Raw genomic sequence first — 17,371 nt, 5'->3', positions numbered from 1 at the left:
TCAGAGTAGCACAGTCAGGGATATTAATCAATCAGACTGGCACTGTCAGGGATATTAATCAATCAGAGTGGCACAGTCAGGGATATTAACCAATCAGAGTAGCACAGTCAGGGATATTAACCAATCAGAGTAGCACAGTCAGGGATATTAACCAATCAGAGTGGCACTGTCAGGGATATTAACCAATCAGAGTGGCACAGTCAGGGATACTAATCAATCAGAGTGGCACAGTCAGGATTATTAACCAATCAGATTCTACCATTGGAATGTAGTCCCGCCCTCCACATGAGCCTCGATCGCCATTGGCCAATCACTCGGCACCCGTCCGTTATTGACCAATCCAGTAGCAGCACCTAGCCAGGCAGCCAATCGTTTAGCGAGTAAATTAGCTAATGGCAGTTGGGTAGAGCAGGCACCTGCACCAATCACGATTCTACAAGAGCACTTCAGCCAATCGCCTTTATCTATAGCACCCTTCCCCGCCCCCCCCCCCCCAGCGCCGCCCCCGGGGATGGTGAGCGGGTCTGGGAATGCAGGGTGGCTTCAATGATAACAACACCATCAACAACTGGTTAAAACCAGGGCGAAATAAACATCCGGACACGATGAGAATGGGGAAGTATCTCACCGGGGTGTAGTCAATGATGAAGACGCGCGATTGTTTTTCTCAGCAGCAGGATGTTATAAACCGTTAACTTTCCCTCAGTAACAGGCTGACTGAAGGAGAGGCGGGGCTGCGGTGGGCCGTTGTGACCTGTGACCCGCCTCGCGCTCTCACTCTTCCCGCCAGCAGCTTGCTTGTCGATGGGCTGAGTGGCGTGTGTGTGTGAGAGAGAGAGAGGAGGGTCAGGTTGTCGAGCCCAAAATGGACTGGGCTCAGTTGGACCTGAATCCTAAAGTGGTGGCCGCTGTAAAGCGAGGTGAGTTTGTGAGTAATTTAAGCTGGATACTGGGAGTATTCAGCAGGGTCGGGTAGTAATGGCGAAGGGGAGGGAGGTCATAGCAGCTAATGTTGGAGGTTTAAAAGTCAGGACAGAGCAGAACTAAGGGGGAGGAAATCACCCAAGAGCAGTGGCCTGCAGAGTGTTCAATAGGAAACAAATTCTGTGGAAGCACCTCTGAGTACAGAGTGTATTAGTGTCACAAGTAGGCTTACGTGAACACTGTAATGAAGTTATTGTGACAATCTAGTTGCCACACTCCGGTGTCTGTTCGGGTACACTGAGAGAGAATTTAGCATAGCCAATGTGCCTAACTAGCACATCTTTTGTACTGTGGAAGAAAACCAGAGCACCTGGAGGAAACCCATGCAGACACAAGAAGAACATGCAGATTCTGTACAGACAATGACGGGGAATCCATCTTCACCTGAAGCAGTGTGAGGATGAAGGCTATCTACTGGAAGTCCCCATTGTCAGTTATTAGTTTGGAGAGACTTCAGAGAAAATTGGAAAGGAAAATAAATTGTGTTACCTAATATTTGCATATCTATGTTGATAAATAATGTGATTTGGATATATGTTTTATTGATAAGCATTTTCACTGTTTTCATTGAATAAAAAGTTTAAATTATTTTAATAGAAGGTTTACTGTCAGCTGCCCATTATTTATTGTGTACAGAATCTGCAGCCACATAAAATGTATGTTGCTCAAATGCCAATACAAGTGGCAGTCTCTGTTCCAGTTTGTCACTGAGTAATGCAAGACTCTCCACTTTTGTTTCTCATAGCGAACATCCAATCAATAAAAGAGATATTGTGCCTTTCGGGACCAGATCTACAGAGACTCACTAAACTATCCAGTTCTGATGTGCAGTATTTGCATAAAACTGTTGCAGCAGTCATCAAGAGTGATCCAGTGGTAACAGGTGCGTAAAAAGCAGAATGTGACATAAATCACTGCAAGTTCAGGAATCGTGTATCAACGTAACATTTGAAATCATCTTATAAACAAATAATTTGCACATCTTTATAAAACTGACATGTTGATGTCTTATAGACATCTAAATAGACTGGGTCTGTACTCGTTTGAGTTTAGAAGGATGAGGGGGGATCTTATTAGAGACGTATAAGATAATGAAAGGGATGGATAGGGTAGAGAAGAAAAGGAGGATAAGAGAATGGCGCTGGTGAACTGCGCAGCTCCTGTCAACATTGCTGTCATTAAATACTGGGGAAAACGAGATGAAGAGCTGATTTTGCCAATTAACTCCTCACTAAGTGTAACACTACACCAAGATCAGTTAAAAAGTACAACCACAGTTGCTGCAAGTCGAGAATTTAATGAGGATAGAATATGGCTAAATGGAAAAGAGGAAAACATTAACCACCCAAGGCTGCAGTCTTGCTTGAGAAAGTGTGTATCCATTGTGCAATCAAAACAAGGTTTCTGAAAATCGCACTATAGCAGTAGAAAATCTTCTGTTCATGCCTGACCTGTATTATAAGGTGTTGATTTTTCTATGTTAACCATATGTCAATGCACACTTTCTGCTTTAGTACGAGCCAGCTATGTGTTGGTACAAATAGCTATCCAAAACAAGGGATTTTTGAGGAAGGAAGTTATGGATAACAGACAGAGATGCCGCACAGTTCCCCTGTTGATCCCTGTACACATCCAAACGCAAAGAAATTAAATGCTGCTGTTGCCTTCAAGGCCACTAGCAGGGGGGAAGCCTCCAACCTCACATGGCATCAGGTCTTCACAAAGAATACGATATATGTGATATACGAGGTCTCTGGATAATCGCAGGATTGCCTGACGATAAACCCTCAGTGTGCCAAGTTGCCTCCACTTGCTGGGTCACTCTTCCTTGGCCTCCTGTTCATGTCCAGGTACCCCTTGGCGATGTCTCCCAAGAGGTGCCTCCAGCTGGAGCTGAGTGCACCAGCACCTTTATTGTCTTCCTTTAATGAGGACTCTGAAAAATGTAGAGAGATTCTTCCTGCTCAGAAAGGACAGCAGGACTAGAGGGCACAGTCTCAAGATAAGGGGGGGGCGGGGGCAGTTTAGAACAGAGTTGAGGAGGAACTTCTTCACTCAAAGGGTGGTGAATCTCTGGAACTCTCTGCCCGTTGAAGTGATGGAGGCTACCTCGCTAAATATATTTAAGACACGGGTAGATAGGTTTTTGGTAGACAAGGGAATTAAGGGTTATGGGGAGAAAGCGGGAAAGTGGAACTGAGCCACTTCAGATCAGCCATGATCTTATTGAATGGCAGGGCAGGCTCGAAGGGTTAGGTGGCCTACTCCTGCTCCTATTTCTTATGTTCTTATAATCTTTTGAAGTTCAGTGCAGTTTAGGCTTAAATTAAATATTTTGGATGAACAGGCTATGTACATGATATTTTAGCTTGAATCTTCCAAAATTTGTTACAATTAAAAATTGATAAGTATTAAACTTTGTGGAGCTTGACTATAGTGCAAATATAATTTCTGTTCCACACTTTATAAATGTGCCTTAATACAGAAAATATTGACAATGGCCATTCCACAGTTTGGTTACAAGTTATTAAGTTGATTTTAATTGGAAGACAAAAGATTGAGGGAATTATAATTTAAGTTTACAATGCTATGACACTTGGATTATATTTGTAAATAGAAATAGATGGTCATCCTGAAGATGAGAACACAAAATTTAGGAAGGCTTGGAGAATGTAAATACATATGTCTGTGACATATTGAGCTATACGTATAAGGTTCAATCCCTAGGCAGCACTCAGTGCTGTTAGTCTCTGCTGATGTAGCTGTTAATGTGCTGCAATTAATCCATTTGCACCCAAGCAAGGCAGGGCAAATCTTGTTTGTTTTCTAATGAATCACTATATGATCGCTTCATCCAAAGGGTTGTGAATCTGTGGAATTCCCTGCCTGGTGAAGCAGTCGAGGCTACCTCATTGAATGCTTTTAAAGCAAGGAGAGATGAAATTTTTGAATGGTAAATGGTGAGTGGGTGGGTAAGTGTAGCTGAGTCCACAAAAAGATGAGCCATGATCTTACTGAATGGCGGGGCAGGCTCGATGGGCCAGATCGCTTACTCTTGAGTTCTTATGTTCTTTTGATATCAGATGAGAAATGAGTTGGGCTCAGCTTTATTGGTTCTTGTGGTTCAACAGGCTCCTGAAAATCACTGTTGGATCATGCATTAAGAACAGTCACTGGGTGTGAGTGATAGTGGTGGGCAGTCTGTTCCCTTGTAATTGTACCCTTATGGAATCAGCATCTTGAAGACCAAAGAAAGAAAATGTGAGGCAGAAGCAAGAAAATGAGGAAGGAAACAAAATCATGGATAAAACATGAGATTTCTTTTATACAGTAGTGGGTTTGTGGAATGGACACTCGGTATCATCAGTTGATTAGCTCCTTTGGGACAAGGTGTCACCAAGGTTTGTCAAATAGGTATAGACTGGGATTATCGCATACTCCTTGAGGAACTTGGATTCCTGTGCAAGAGAGAAGTGGGTGGTTATCAGAAAAGCAGCCACTTGCTGAATCTGGAGATGTGAAGTTGAGTAAATAGATTATATATCATCAACCGAGCAGGCAAGGGTTAATTGCAGATGAACATATTGATAATTGGCACTGCAGAGTGGTTTACATTTGCAATTTAGATATAGTGTCTTCCTGATTTCATAAGCGAGTTACTTCTTTCCTTAAATAAACGTCTGTCCTTTCTCAAATGAGTGATCGGGAAGACTCAGGGAGGGAATGTTAACTGATAAGTTGATTTATTTTTAAGCCTTGACACCTTCTGGTGATAATGTGGAATGTGACATTAACCAATACACTGTCTGTTTTTTCCTGCCTATCCTAATATGATAAGGGAATATAATTAACAAGGAAAGGCTTCGAATTATGATATGGAGTGAGAACAAAATTAAAATATTGCAATGTCTGTGCCCTTTTTAAATTCAAAGTCTTAAGACAGATATGTGTACTCACTCTGAACTGTAAATTATGCTTAAGCTTTTGTTTTCAATAAATATTTAAGTATTTGAAATTAAAATTTCCATGTACAATATGTAAACTTTTTTTTGTCTGTTGTCTTCCTCAGCTCTCCAGATATATAACGAAGAATGTCCTTTTCCAACCCAGAACCGAAAACTTAGCATGGGTTGCCCAGTATTGGATTTACTTCTTGGAGGTGGAATTCCATTAATGGGAATTACTGAGATTGTTGGTGAGAGTTCAGCAGGGAAGACACAAATCTGTATGCAGCTGTGTCTGTCAGTTCAGTTCCCAAGTAGCTATGGTGGGCAAGAAGCAGGTAAAAAAAACATTTGGCAACGTGCTTTATTCAGTCTTATATGAGGAGTAAGATCAATGAGATATGAAGAGAAGCTAAGGAAAGTAAATCTTTCTGGAACATTCCCTCTCTAATAGCTGTGGGTGTTCCTACACCACATGGACTGCAGTGATTTAAGAAGGTAGCTCAATCACCACTACTTTAAAGGGAAAATGGGTATGGGCAATAAAAACTGGCCTAGCAAACAATGCCCACATCCCATAAATGTATAATAAAAAAGAGGGGAACAAAGTTGTTCAGAGTAACAGAAATTTTTAGGAAGTTAATTTCACATCTTCAAAATGCCCAATTAATTGTGTTTTGATGTGCAGGTATTGGCACAATATCAATCATAATGGGATAATAGCAAATTACTGTGGACGCTGGAATCTGAAACCAAAAGAGAAAATGGTGGAAAATCTCAGCAGGTCTGGCAGCTTCTGTAAGGAGAGAAAAGAGCTGACATTTTGAGTCCAAATGACTCTTTGTCAAAGCTAAAATGGGCTAAAAATTTGATTAATCCTATTATGAGGCATGAGGATTGTGATTACTATACAACCAGCCAAGATAATGCAAACTTTGCTTTCCACCTCACCTCAATCCTCTCCTTTGGCACTTTTGCTTTCAAATACCCAAAATGTGACACCTGGTCTGTCAGTGCAACCTATCATGTATTGTACAAATAACAGCAGACCTTTGAAGAGGCTCAGTGAGTTAAGGGATTTAAACTTGAGGTACTTTAAAATTGAAAAATTGTCAACTTTTTTCCCTAAATAAGAGTGCTTTTTTACTGTTTTTTTTAAAATATTTTTCTCCTTTCTCTTCAAATATTAACCAATGAGAAAATACAAGAAATGTATTACCACTTCCTCTGATGTTACGAGCACAAAGCTCTTGAGTGCCGTTGATCAGAGTATTGAAAATGATTATAATAGTTTGTGCTACATATTTTATAAGAGTTATTTCAGCAAATAAAATGAGTTGTGTGAGTTTGACAGTTTTTTCTCTTCAACTTTTGCTTTTATTTTTCTTGTTATTTGGGAGTTTTGAAAAATGTTCAGTAGTTTACTTTTCCCCCCAATCACCTCTTTTTATCTGTTTGAACATCTTATCTTTTTAGGAGCTGTGTATATTTGTACAGAGGATACTTTTCCAAATAAACGTTTACAGCAATTGATTGCCCTTCAGTCCATGTTACGATCTGATGTGCCTGCTGATATTGTCAATGACATTAAGTTTGGTAACAACATCTTTATTGAACATGTTGCAGATGTGGTGAGTTTAACATCGAGTAATTTCTTTACCTGCAATATTTTCCATGTACAAAAAATGCCCAGCATAATGTCAGTGTACTTTTTAGCACGCAGAGGATTATGTAGCTAATGTTTTGCAATTGCAGAATCACAACTAATGTTGATAAAGGCATTGCCTTGGAAAATGCACCATTTGATGATGACTGATAGCTGACTGCCCAGCATTGTTTGAGATTTAAACAAGGCTGTGCCGTAAACCAGTGAAAAGCTATCATTTATTTTGTTTAACTGTACAGGTGCAATGCATGAACATATTCTTTCTGTCTGCAAAGAACAGGACCTTGTGTATTTGCATAAGCAGCTTCCATTACATCCAAATGTGCCACACTGTGATCCCAAGTGATGTTGGTTGTCAGCACAACTTTTGGCATACTGAGGGTTTTTTTCCTAATCAGATGTCCAATTGTGAAATCACATCTAACTTTGGACTCTGCGTTTTGCAAACACAGGCTGATTAAATATGATCTGTACTTTGTTGTGAACAGCGTAAGGGACATGCTGTTTGATATGATACAGCCTACATACCCAGCATCACACGTGACATTCATATGCCACATTACACATTTGTGTGATAGGCAGCATATCTTTTTGGCTCCTCAGCAGCATCCTATTAGTGGTGAATACCACTTGTGTTGCTACTGTATAATAAAAGCATGAAAAAGCTGGCTTTACCTGTTGCTCTAATTTTTGAGATACCTTGATCGTCCAGGGCAATCTGAGGTAGACTGGGCACTTTCCAGGGCTGAAAGTGACAGCCTTAGGTTTGTTCATGAGTTTGCACAATATGTAGCACAAAATAATCTCCTTTAGGGTAGCTGTTATCCTGAAGGATGTCTTTGCAGCGCTCAATTTCAGCATTAAGCTTGCATGGTCAATAAATGGCTCAGGTCTTAAGAGGTTGCCTACAAGGTCAATCTTATAGTGTGTAGAACTTGAAGAATCCTACGTGTGCATTGACCAGTGAAGGTAAGCTTGTGGTAGACTGTGGCAGAGAACGTGCTGGCAAATTTCTCAGCTAATCTGCCCAAAAAAGGGAGTTCGTTTGATTGTTCCATTTCAAAGGTGAATATAAGTGCAGGATGGAGCCCATTAAGACATGCAAGGAAATTATTACATGCCGTCATAGATTTAATGACAGCTAACATATCAGAAATTGCACAGGGTAGGAGATTAGGTGTCGTTCATCAAACAGTCCAACATTAGCTGTGATTTTGCAATTGAACAACATTTGCTAATACCTTGTGTGCCTAAAAATTATATGGATAACCCATCAAAGATTCAGTTGAGTTTGTAGTTTGATATATTTGCATGTACTGGAAGCTACTTACATTGATACACAAGATTCTGTTACTTGCAGAAAGCACATATACACATTCAATGGCATTACCATCACTGAATCCCGCACTATCAACATCCTGGGGTTATCATTGACCAGGAACTGAACTGAACTGAACCAGCCATATAACTGTGGCTACCACAGCAGGTCAAAGGCTAGGAATCCAGTGGCGAGTAATTCACTTCATGACTACCCAAAGCCTGTCCAAAATCAAATCATCTACAAGACAGAAGTCAGGAGTGTAATGGAATGCTCTCCACGTGCCTGAATGAGTGCAGCTCCAACACTTAAGCTTGACACCATCCAGGACAAAGGAGCCCACTTGATTGGTAGCTCTCCCATAAACAGTCAATCCTCCACCACCAACAAACAATGGCAGCTGTATGTATCATCTGTAAGTTACACTGCAGGAACTCACCAAGGTTCCTTAGGCAACACCTTGCAAACCCCTGAACACTGCCATCTAAAAGGATAAGGGCAGCAGATACCTGGGAACACCACCACGTGGAAGTTCCCCTCCAAGTCACTCGCCATCCTGATTTGGAAATATATTGCCATTCTTTCACTGTCAGTAGGTCAAAATCCTGGAACCCTCTCCCTAACAGCATTGTGGGCGTACTGTTATCACTAATTGCTTAGAACTAACCACAGGAGACTCAGAACAGGTTACGATCACTTTATTCAAGCATATGCAGGGAGAGCATTACTTCAGAGAAAGATCTCTGAAGCAGATTCTGATGTTTACAGGAAAACTGCACGTATTTATATCATGTTTCGCATATACACAGTCATTGTTTAAATTTCGATCTAACAATCCATACAGGTTCGTTCAAAAACAGGCACATCTTGTGTCAGTCACATTTTTATCTTTGTGCATGCTGCAGAGGCTTCTAATTTATCTTGGTGTGACTGGCCCAAACCTCTAACATTATTCTTGCTGTCTGCCTCCAAACTTCATTATTGCTAAAGTGAAATTGCTTGCTTTTGGCTGGAATGACCTTGTTCTACATTTTCTGTAAACATTTTGAATATAATTGCAGCATTAAGATCTTTTTTTTGTCCCTACACCATGACTATAAGGCATAGGAGCGGAAGTAGGCCATTTGGCCCATCAAGTCTGCTCTGCCATTCAATGAGATCATGACTGATCTGATATAATCCTTAACTCCACTTTCTTGCCTATCCCCTTAAGCCTTGATTCCTTCACTGATTTAAAAATCTATCTCAGCCTTGAATATACTTAACTCTCTGCAGTAAAGATTTCTACAGATTAATTTGAAAGAAAAAACTCGTCTTCATCTCTTTCTTTCTCTGAGATTATGCCCTCTGGTCCCAAACGCTCCCACATGGGGAAACAGCCCCTCAGTATCTTGATTCACTGAAATCTTCTTTGTTTGTATTGGGGCAGTTGAAATTGGTGTAGGAAAAGGTCATAAGAACTCGTACTCTGTAGTAAATCTCTTAATTAATTGGATACAAAATGACTACTTAGGATGGTGTTCCTGCATCTGAGAATGTATATATTGTGATTAATGTAATACTTTTGATATGCACGTTAAAAAGTGATTTATTAATAATATTTTGTATACTTTGTTTTTTGACAGGAATCCTTAAATCACTGCATTAGCAAAAGATTACCGATATTATTGTCACGAGGCTTGATACGCCTGGTGGTGATTGATTCAGTTGCAGCTTTATTCAGATGTGAATTTGGAGCCAGCGATTCCATTGCCAAGGCAAAATGCCTCCAGAAAGTTGGAGCCATGCTCCATCATCTCAGCCATCGGTTCAGCAGCCCCATCATCTGTGTCAATCAGGTAATATTTTCCTGATACTTAATGTACGTTAGTGTTTAAACACTTGCACATATGCACTTTGGTATTCTTGCACCTCCAATCTCCACTGTCTGAAGGGCAAGGTGCACAAGATCACCATCACTTCCAAGTCACAAATCATGCTGACTTGGACATATATTGCCTGTTTTATATTGTTACGATTCAAGATCCTAAAACAGTCTTGCAAATGACCCAGACTGCAATGCTTAAAGAACCTTCTCTGGACAATAAATGACAGCTTTGACATGTGACTCCAACAGCTTAAATGAAATTTAAAAAGTAATATCAACACTAAATATACAAGACAATAGACTGTTAATGCACACAAATGTTTGTGTTACAGAAAATGTTCCAGGATTCTAAAATTTATTGCCGTTTGTATTACATTTTTAGATGTAGATTTTATGTGTAGGTAAAAGTATGTGATTACACTCTGCTTAGCTCTGATACCACGATAGTTATTTCAATGATTTAAAAACAAAAATTACATGCTTTAGCTGCTGTTCCATTAATCCATCATAGCAGATAAACCTAATTTGTAGATTTGATGACTTTGTATTAGAGAGCCAATAATTTAGGTGGAGAAAAAAAATCGTGAAAGGATAAACAATCAGTACCTGACCTTGTCCAGTGGAGATATTGAGCAGAATCCGGAACTTTTTACCTCCAAAGGGTGGGGTTGGTGCTTTATTGGACTAACTCCATCACCTCCCTTACATTCAAGGTGACTCCATGAAGTAAATTGGGTATAAAATTGACCAAGAAAGGTTAGAGTGATACAACAAAAATTAACTTGGAAGGATTTTCTGTACATTTCTTACAGATAGCAGATGCAATGAATGACTCTCATGTGGCTCAGAGTAATTTTGGGTAAGTGTATACATTTGTTTACGTATTATTTATGTGAGAATTAACCGTAAGTGATGGAATGGAGTAGAGGCAAGAATAGATCTCGGGATACACATTTACAAATCATTTTGGGTGGCACGCTGGCACAGTGGTTAGCACTGCTGCTTCACAGCACCAGGGACCCAGGTTCAATTCTGCCCTCGGGTCACTGTGTGGAGTTTGCATGTTCTCCTTGTGTCTGCGTGGTTTCCTCTCGGTGTTGCAGTTTCCTCCTACAATCCAAAGATATGTGGGTTAGGTTGATTGGCCATGTTAAATTGACTCTACTGTCAGGGAGATTAGCAGGATAAATGTGTGGGGTTACAGAAATAGGTAGGATTATGATCAGTACAGACTCAATGGGCTGAATGGCCTCCTTCTGTACTGTAGAGATTCTATGGTTTTAAAAATAGCAAAACAGGTAAACAAGCTTTAGGTTCATTTTATAGAGGGATAAAATTCCAAAGAGGGAACTTAAGTTATATAGAACCTTGATTGGGCAACAGCTCGTGTACAGTGTACAATTCTGGTCTCCATTTTACAAAAGGATAAAGAGACACCGCTTTTCTATGTATGATATAGTGCTTCTTGATTTCACTTCAAAATGGCTTAACTCTAATGACCTTTGGTGACTTGCCTGATGATGATTTCTTCCTCCTGGAAAACACTTGGATTGTTCTTCATTCCTTTATTTCCCCACCAGCCAACCAATGACAAATTCAAAACGATGACCACCAACCCTGTGCAGTCACTTGTGTGCTCAGTGTATAAGTCGACCATGTTTTTAGAGGGATTTTAAGGCTTTGAAGGTTGACTTATATGCCAACTTCTATGTAATGTAAAGTAATTGTTTCTAGGACTAGAATCCCACCATCTTCTAAACTTTCTAGAATGATATCATTTTTAGAATTTTTCCCTTTCAAGGAATTAGTTAAAATTACACTTTTCGACTCAAGTTAAGAAATTAATCATCGTTATCACTTCAATTTGGATTGTATGCCTCTAATACTGAGAATCTTCTGAGTGATTGTAGTGATGGTGAGTTTTGCTTCTTAAACTCCCTGTGCGTTTCAACATTGACTCTATGCCCACGTATAATTCCTTTCCTGTCTGTCTCAGTGGAGCCAGTGTGTCCATATCTATTTTGTATCAGTTCTCACCATTTGATGTGGGCCTTGATAATTTCTCTAGGTTTTAGCATATTAATTTCCCAATTTTTGTTCTCATTTACAAATCATTCTGTATCTTTGCTGCTTCCAATTTCCACAGTCTTCAGCCCTAAAACCTTGCATGAATTTCTTTCTAATAACTTTGGTCTTCTGTCCACACTGTGTATGTGCCCCTGACTGCCTTCCCCTGTTCCACCACATCTCTACTCTGCCACTGAGCATGTTTTCCATCATTTTGCCCACTTCTCTGATAGCATTTAAACCATCTGATTTGCTAAGCTATATCCCTTTAAGTGCCTCCTTTAATCTGGACCTTCAGTCACGCTTTTAGACATCTCATCTACTCTGCTCATTTTTAACTAAAATGTTGCTACAAGCACTCACAAGTTTAAATTAAAATTGCTCCATATTTACCTATATGCTGTGGAATGTAATATTTTTACTAGAAATGTAACTCTGAACCAGAGTAAATGTATGTATCAATAAACTGGCACAAAGTACAAAGTCATGCATTTGTGCTTGTTTATGGACAAGCCAACAAAATAAGGACTGAAGCAAAAATGAAGAATTTTCTCACAACTATGGGGAGAAATAATCATTCGTGCTCCTTGTAAATACAGGACCTCTTAAAAGTCCAAATAATCAAATGAAAAGGAAGAAAAATCAGACTTGTGTGATTTATAGAAACTTTTATTTGAAAAATGAAATCTATTTTGTTTGTTCAACACCGATTATAGAAAGTTTTACAGAATCCTTGAAAGGAGGAACTATATAAATATGATTGGTTACTTTGCTATATTTGATAAATTACTCAATTGTTTTGCAGCTCATTAAGTAAAGTGTTACCAGCTCTGGGTTTGACATGGTCCAATCAACTCTTGATGAGACTAATGGTTAGTCGGACACAACTATGCGTAGAAGGCAAATTTCCTGGTGACAATGGGTATGCCTTCAGCTCTGGGACTGTTCAAAGAAGAATGGAAATAATTTTTGCACCTCATCTTCCCCAATCATTCTGTAACTATATAATCTGCAAAGAAGGGGTAAGGGGAATGAAAGAAGCGCGGATATAATGAAGGTCAATAGAAATGTTATATCGATGTTTCTTTCCCTTACATATTTATTCTTCTCAAAGCAAATTTCCAGTATTGACTTCACTGCCAATCACCATCCACGTCCAAATTAATGTAGTATTCCAATATCATTTTATAATCATTTACATGGTCCTTAGTTACACACTCACCATTTGTGCTATTATTATTCTAATTAACATTTTGTATCTGTAATTCTTCCCTTTATTTTATAGAATCACTGTTCTCCAAAAGCTGGCTGGTCCAACCTATCCTAACATTCCCTCTGCTTGTCTTAAAGTCACTAAATGTTTTTAAAATAACTGTCAACAACTTTAACCAGTATAGATAGTTATGGCAGTCTAGAAAATTTATAATGTCTAACTTTATTTATTGCATGAATTTTTATCATTGCACAGTTAAGAATTTTGTACCAGAGCCAAAATAACAAGCAAATTTTAACAAAGATCATTAACATTGTATCAACATTCTGCAAGTTTTCATTGACTAGAGTAATATTCTGTGCATGTAAGATCTAACTTTGCTAATTGAGTTTTAGATTTTTTAATTTGATTGCACTTGTGCACTGATATTTTTGATATCTTGAGAACATTTCAGGGCCTAGGTCTTAAAAATCAGCTCAATTTTAAAGAATTGGTACATTCATAATAAAAAATTTCCTCCCAGAGTATTAAGTGATAGATGTTCAGTCCTGAGTGTTATAATCATTATTTTAATACCAGCTGCACAGCATATAAATTGGTTTAAAAAAATTTAAGTTGACAGCCAGTCATGGTACTAAACGTGTGACCATTGTGTTTTATGAGCTTCTAGGTCCCCGAGGTCAGTTTAGCTCAGTTGGCTAAACAGCTGGTTCATGGTTCAGAGTGACGCCAACAGCGTGGATTCAATTCCTGTACTGGCTGAGGTTATTCATGAAGGCCTGCCTTCTCAACCTTGTCCCTTGCTTGAGCTGTGGTGATCCTCAAGTTAAATCACCAATGGTTAGCTCTTACCCTCAAAGGGGATATGGCAACTTTACTTTCTATAGGTCCCTGAAAAAAGTTTCTACAATGCAGATTTTGTATTAAAATTATAGTTAACATGCAAAATATTTCCTATATTGAATGAATACTCATAGCTACAAATCTAAGATCACTTCTTTTTTCCCACATATGAATCCCTTGGATTAAATATAAATTCTATGCTGCTTTAGAGCCAGTATTCCAACTTAAAGATCTCTGCTCCCCCTGAATGGTCAGTTTGCTTCTTAAACATTAGGCAGAAATGACTGTCTGCAACACAGTGTATAATCTTTGATCAGATCCAAGTATGAAGTTCAATAAACAAAATCCCTAATATTATCCATGATGTTATTGAAATATACTATACTTGACACTAATAAAATACACAGTTGCCTAAATTCAATATTTACGTCCTACCGCGGTACAGTCTATCACGTACTGAATGAAAAACTAAGGGAGCCGATTACAAGGCTATGTAATGGGTTTGTCAATTCAAGCTGAATCTTTATATGTAACTTTCAGATTTGTAAAACAGCATTAGAATTGCATTTATTCCAAAATATTATCAGGCCTGTGGAATGTATTGACATGGTCATACTCCAGTGTGCTCAGCAACCTAAAAGTAGAAGTTCACAACTTGTAACCAGTATGTTTAAAAAAAGCAAAGGTTTTGTAGACATCTGACTCTGTTCTCGTAGTTTACAGTTGTCATCTAGTTGAGTTGTAAGAAATATTCATGCAACGTATGGTGGATTCCTTGTTCTCAGTATTTCTCCAAGTACTTATTTTCAGTTAGGTTAGGGATTTGGTGGTTGGGGGATATGGGTGAGTGGTGGGTAGATGTCCAATTGTACCCTGTAATTCCTGATGAGTCAAATGTTATCCTACTGCCTGTCAGTAACATTAACTGATCTCCATCCCTTGGACTATCCCTTCGTATGAGGACGTAGCTAGTTTCAGTAGAACCTGCATCTCACTGCTGAATAGTGCAGTCTTTCCCAACTGAATTTACCTGTAGTTCCTCAATTTACCCATGCTATTTTCCCACAATAAAAAAGTTGAGAATGGAATTTAGATGAGCAGTCCACAAGTATGAACTGCTGATTGTGGCACGTTGCATTGTATAGACAGCTTGTCAACTGAACCTCAACTCAAAGTTGGCTTCTACCAGGGACTTTCATGTGATTGAGCAGAGTCATTTTCAACTTGCATATCTTTGGGTACATTGGGTACAAGATAATATCTAGAGTACAGGATTTGCTTTGTTCCCTTCTTTGTAGTTATTCAATGTCATCATTAGGGTGTTGGGGCTCAAAGCATGATGCAGCTTGATGAACAAGTTATCACCACTGAGTGTTAGCAACCTTCCACCTAATATTAAAGTTAATGCTGACATGCTTTTAAAAATGGATACAACTACAGTAGCACTGTGATATTTAATTAGGAAGGTATCTGAGGAGCAATAAGTAAGGTTCATTCGTCATTTGGCCAATTTAAAAATATATTTGGGGATATTAGTTTTATTTTTGAGACAAAAATGTTACTTTTATTAAAAAGGGAAAATGTAGAGAAAAGGTTATGTATATTTTTTATTTGAAAAAATGCTCAAAGTGTGTAATTTTATGGCCCTGTTGCAATGGGGCAGGGCCATAATGTGGCAAGCCAAACGTTCATTGACTTTGGTGGGAGTGGAAGACCTGCTGGTGGGATGGACATCAAAAAAAAAACAACCAAAGTCTTTAAATTGTCACTCCTGCTAATCTGTCATTTGACTGGCAACATAAACTACTCCACTGGTGCAAAGGTCTAGGATTCTTTGCCCTTTAATGAATTTGGCATTATAAAACAGATCCCAAGATACATAGCATTGCTTTTGGGTGTTATTACACACATTGCTTGATGTAGATGCTAAAAGCTAGAGTTACTGCAAGTAAAAAAAAAAATATTTTATAGAAAAATAACCCTAGCCACAACAGGGCAGTCAGTTGAAACTGGATGGTGAGAAGGCATTCAAAAACAATAATGCCAGATGCAGTTTACAGTCACTTGGACAAATGTGGATTAATTAAAGAAAGCCAGCATGGATGTGTTAAGAGCAAATTGAGGGTAATCCACTTGATGTGGATTTTCAAAATGTGCCACATTAACAGGCAAAGTTGTAGGCTGTGGAAGAAAAAGGATAGGACCACCGTAGAGTTGGCTGAGTGACAGGAAACAGTTTAGAGCTGAATGATGATTTTCAGAATTGAGGAGGGTATAGAAGAAGAAATTGTACTGGACTAACCACATAAATACTGTGGCCTATAAAAGCAAGTCAGAGGCTGGGAATTCTTCAGGGTGTATAACTCACCTCCTGCCTTACCAATGCCTGTCTAGTTTCTACAAGGCAGAAATGTGATGGAATACACTCCACTTGCCTGGATAAGTGCAGCTCCTACAACTCAAGAAGCTTGATAGCTTGGATAAAGGAGTCTTCTTGCTCTGTCCAGGACTCTAAACATTCAGTCCCACCACTGAGGTCCCGTGACAGAAGTGTGTATCACCTACAAAATGCACTAACTTGCCTTCAACAGCACCTTCCAAACTCACATCTGCAAGATCTGGGAACAGCACTACTTATAAATTCCCCTCAGAGCAATACCTGGAACTATCTCGGCTTTTTTTCACTGTCGCTGGGTTAAAATCTTTAATAGTTCTGTGGGTGTATCTACCCCATGTGGGCTGTGATGGTTCAAGAAGGTAACTCACCACTACCTTCTCCAGGGCAATTTGTATTGGGCAATAAAAAGAAATCCATGTGCTGTAAAAAAAAATGTATTTATTTAGCAAACGTAATGTCCTAAAAGGCGGGGAATTATAGGCCTGTTAGTTTAACGTCTGTTGTAGGTAAAATGTTAGAATCCGTCATCAAGGAGGAAATAGCGAGGCATCTTGAGGGGAACTGCTTGATAGAGCAGACGCAGCACGGTTTCGTTAAAGGGAAGTCGTGTCTGACAAATTTACTGGAGTTCTGTGGGGATGTGTCTAGGGCGGTGGATAGAGGAGAGCCGGTGGATGTGGTCTTTCTGGATTTTCAGAAGGCGTTTGACAAGGTACCTCACAAGAGGTTATTGCAGAAGGTAAGGGGGCATGGAGTTGGGGGTAGGGTGTTAGCGTGGATAGAGGACTGGTTGTTAAATAGGAGGCAGAGAGTGGGAGTCAATGGGTGCTATTCGGATTGGCGGATGGTGACTAATGGAGTGCCCCAGGGGTCGGTGCTGGGGCCTCAGCTATTTACCATTTATATAGATGATCTGGAGGAGGGAACCGAGTGTAGGGTGTCAAAATTTGCTGATGACACCAAAATTGGTGGAAAGGCAAATTGTGCGGAGGGTGTGGAGAGTCTACAGAAGGATCTAGATAGGCTGGGCGAATGGGCCAGGAAATGGCAAATGGAATTTAACGTTGGCAA

The 17,371-nt window shown here is 39.4% G+C and overlaps 1 protein-coding gene across 1 annotated transcript; it reads left to right on the top strand.

The window, feature by feature from the left end:
• Positions 1-511: 511 nt before the first annotated feature.
• xrcc3 (X-ray repair complementing 3) lies at positions 512-13,586 on the top strand. The gene is made up of 7 exons (XM_080202586.1): positions 512-920; positions 1,730-1,867; positions 5,054-5,266; positions 6,405-6,559; positions 9,538-9,750; positions 10,592-10,638; positions 12,652-13,586. The coding sequence occupies exons 1-7, from the start codon at positions 866-868 to the stop codon at positions 12,896-12,898; spliced, it is 1,068 nt and encodes a 355-aa protein (XP_080058712.1). The 5' UTR covers positions 512-865; the 3' UTR covers positions 12,899-13,586.
• Positions 13,587-17,371: the final 3,785 nt, after the last annotated feature.

This window comes from Carcharhinus amblyrhynchos, chromosome 14, assembly GCF_965287045.1.
Source record: "Carcharhinus amblyrhynchos chromosome 14, sCarAmb.v2.hapA, whole genome shotgun sequence".
NCBI lineage: Eukaryota > Metazoa > Chordata > Chondrichthyes > Carcharhiniformes > Carcharhinidae > Carcharhinus > Carcharhinus amblyrhynchos.
Note: the sequence above shows the minus strand (reverse complement) of the source record. Positions and strands in the feature narration are given on the sequence as shown.